We start from the raw sequence: 1,389 nt of genomic DNA, 5'->3' as shown, positions 1-1,389 counted from the left end.
TCCTTGATCAAAAAGTGTTAACACAGGACATTCATTCATCTGTAGGGTTCTAGGACTGTAGTCTGAAGTGTCCCCAGACCACTGCTGGCAGACTGCTGATGTTCTCTTCAGATCCAGCAGCTTCTGGCCTGAATCAGACAACAGTCTGCAGACCTTAAGTCACACAATCTTAGTTCATGTCTCAGTCTCTGTTCCTTTTAACTGGTGAGTTGTTTGCTTTGTATGTCAGTGTTTAGCAGTGTTAACAGTTCAACACAATATATGCCAGAACAGAGGTTCTCAAAGTGAGGGCCTCAACCCCCAGAGGGTTCACAGAATAATTTTGAGGGGTTGCGAGATCATGCAACCCCTCCTCCTTCCTCCCCTTCCTCTCACTACCCATCCTAAGACAGTGGTCGACCTGCCTGATGCTCAATCATGCATCATAAAGCCACATTATGTATGCATGCATTAAAGTGAATGTCAGAAATGCTTTGTTGTTGGGGAAGTGGGTCATGAATCTATCAAAGTACTTTGAAGGGGTCACAGCCAAAAAAATGTTTGAGAACCCCTGTGCTTGAGCTTCCACTGCCCCCATGTCCTCAGCTTAATATGCCATGTTATGAGGCTTTACCTGATGATCTTCCTTCTCTGCCATTGCCTTCAACCCCCTCTCAAGGCTGCCAATTCATAGCAGCTTTCAGTGGACAGTAGTGAATAATGAATAAGAAAGCATGTATTTGTCTATGAAATCCACAGTTGCCAGATACAAAAATGTCACATTTGTATGAAAAGACAGCAGAAATCTTCACATTTCCATGTGTTAAATCATTTAAGCTAGATTTAGACTATTGATGCTATAAAAAAAATAATTTAAAGAATAGACAATAATATACATTGTAATAACTGAACAGCAATAAACTCCATTCAGCTTTTCACTGTTAGATTCCCTCACAGAAAATGTAACAGACTTATAAAATGAATAACCTGAAGGCAACTTATATGTATCCAGTGGAGAGTCAATCAGACAAACATGCAAAGGGCCAAACCTGAAAGCTGTTGTAAGTTATTGTGATAAATGGGTTAAACCTTGCATTCTCTTTGAGTTTATAGGTGTCCCTGCTGAAACATAAACATTTGACCGATATGAAAGTAGAATATGTTTTCTTATTTTATTTGTCCAGTGTAAATTATTAGAGGAATACATCCATTGCTATACTGCTGTGTATGGACATGAAAGGAGGAAAAGATATGTGGTGTAATTCTTAATAATTTCTTGTCACACTATTACTTCTTCATAAATTCCTTGTTATTTTAAATTTTGAGAATGCCAACTCTCAGAATTTCCTCTTCCAGCTCATTGTCAGGGAGGACCAGAGATATCCCATCGTAATGATGGATCCTGGGGCT

General features: G+C 39.3%; 1 protein-coding gene across 1 annotated transcript in view; it reads left to right on the top strand.

Moving 5' to 3' along the window:
• LOC119586350 (vacuolar protein sorting-associated protein 37A-like) overlaps positions 1-1,389 on the top strand; it is a gene marked incomplete in the record, with an annotated part of 11,403 nt that overhangs the window by 2,662 nt on the left and 7,352 nt on the right. Inside the window, 1 exon segment of the mRNA XM_037935063.1 lies at positions 1,336-1,389. Coding sequence (XP_037790991.1) covers positions 1,372-1,389 — 18 coding nt within the window.

This window comes from Penaeus monodon, chromosome 21 (genome assembly GCF_015228065.2).
Source record: "Penaeus monodon isolate SGIC_2016 chromosome 21, NSTDA_Pmon_1, whole genome shotgun sequence".
Taxonomy (NCBI): domain Eukaryota; kingdom Metazoa; phylum Arthropoda; class Malacostraca; order Decapoda; family Penaeidae; genus Penaeus; species Penaeus monodon.
Note: the sequence above shows the minus strand (reverse complement) of the source record. Positions and strands in the feature narration are given on the sequence as shown.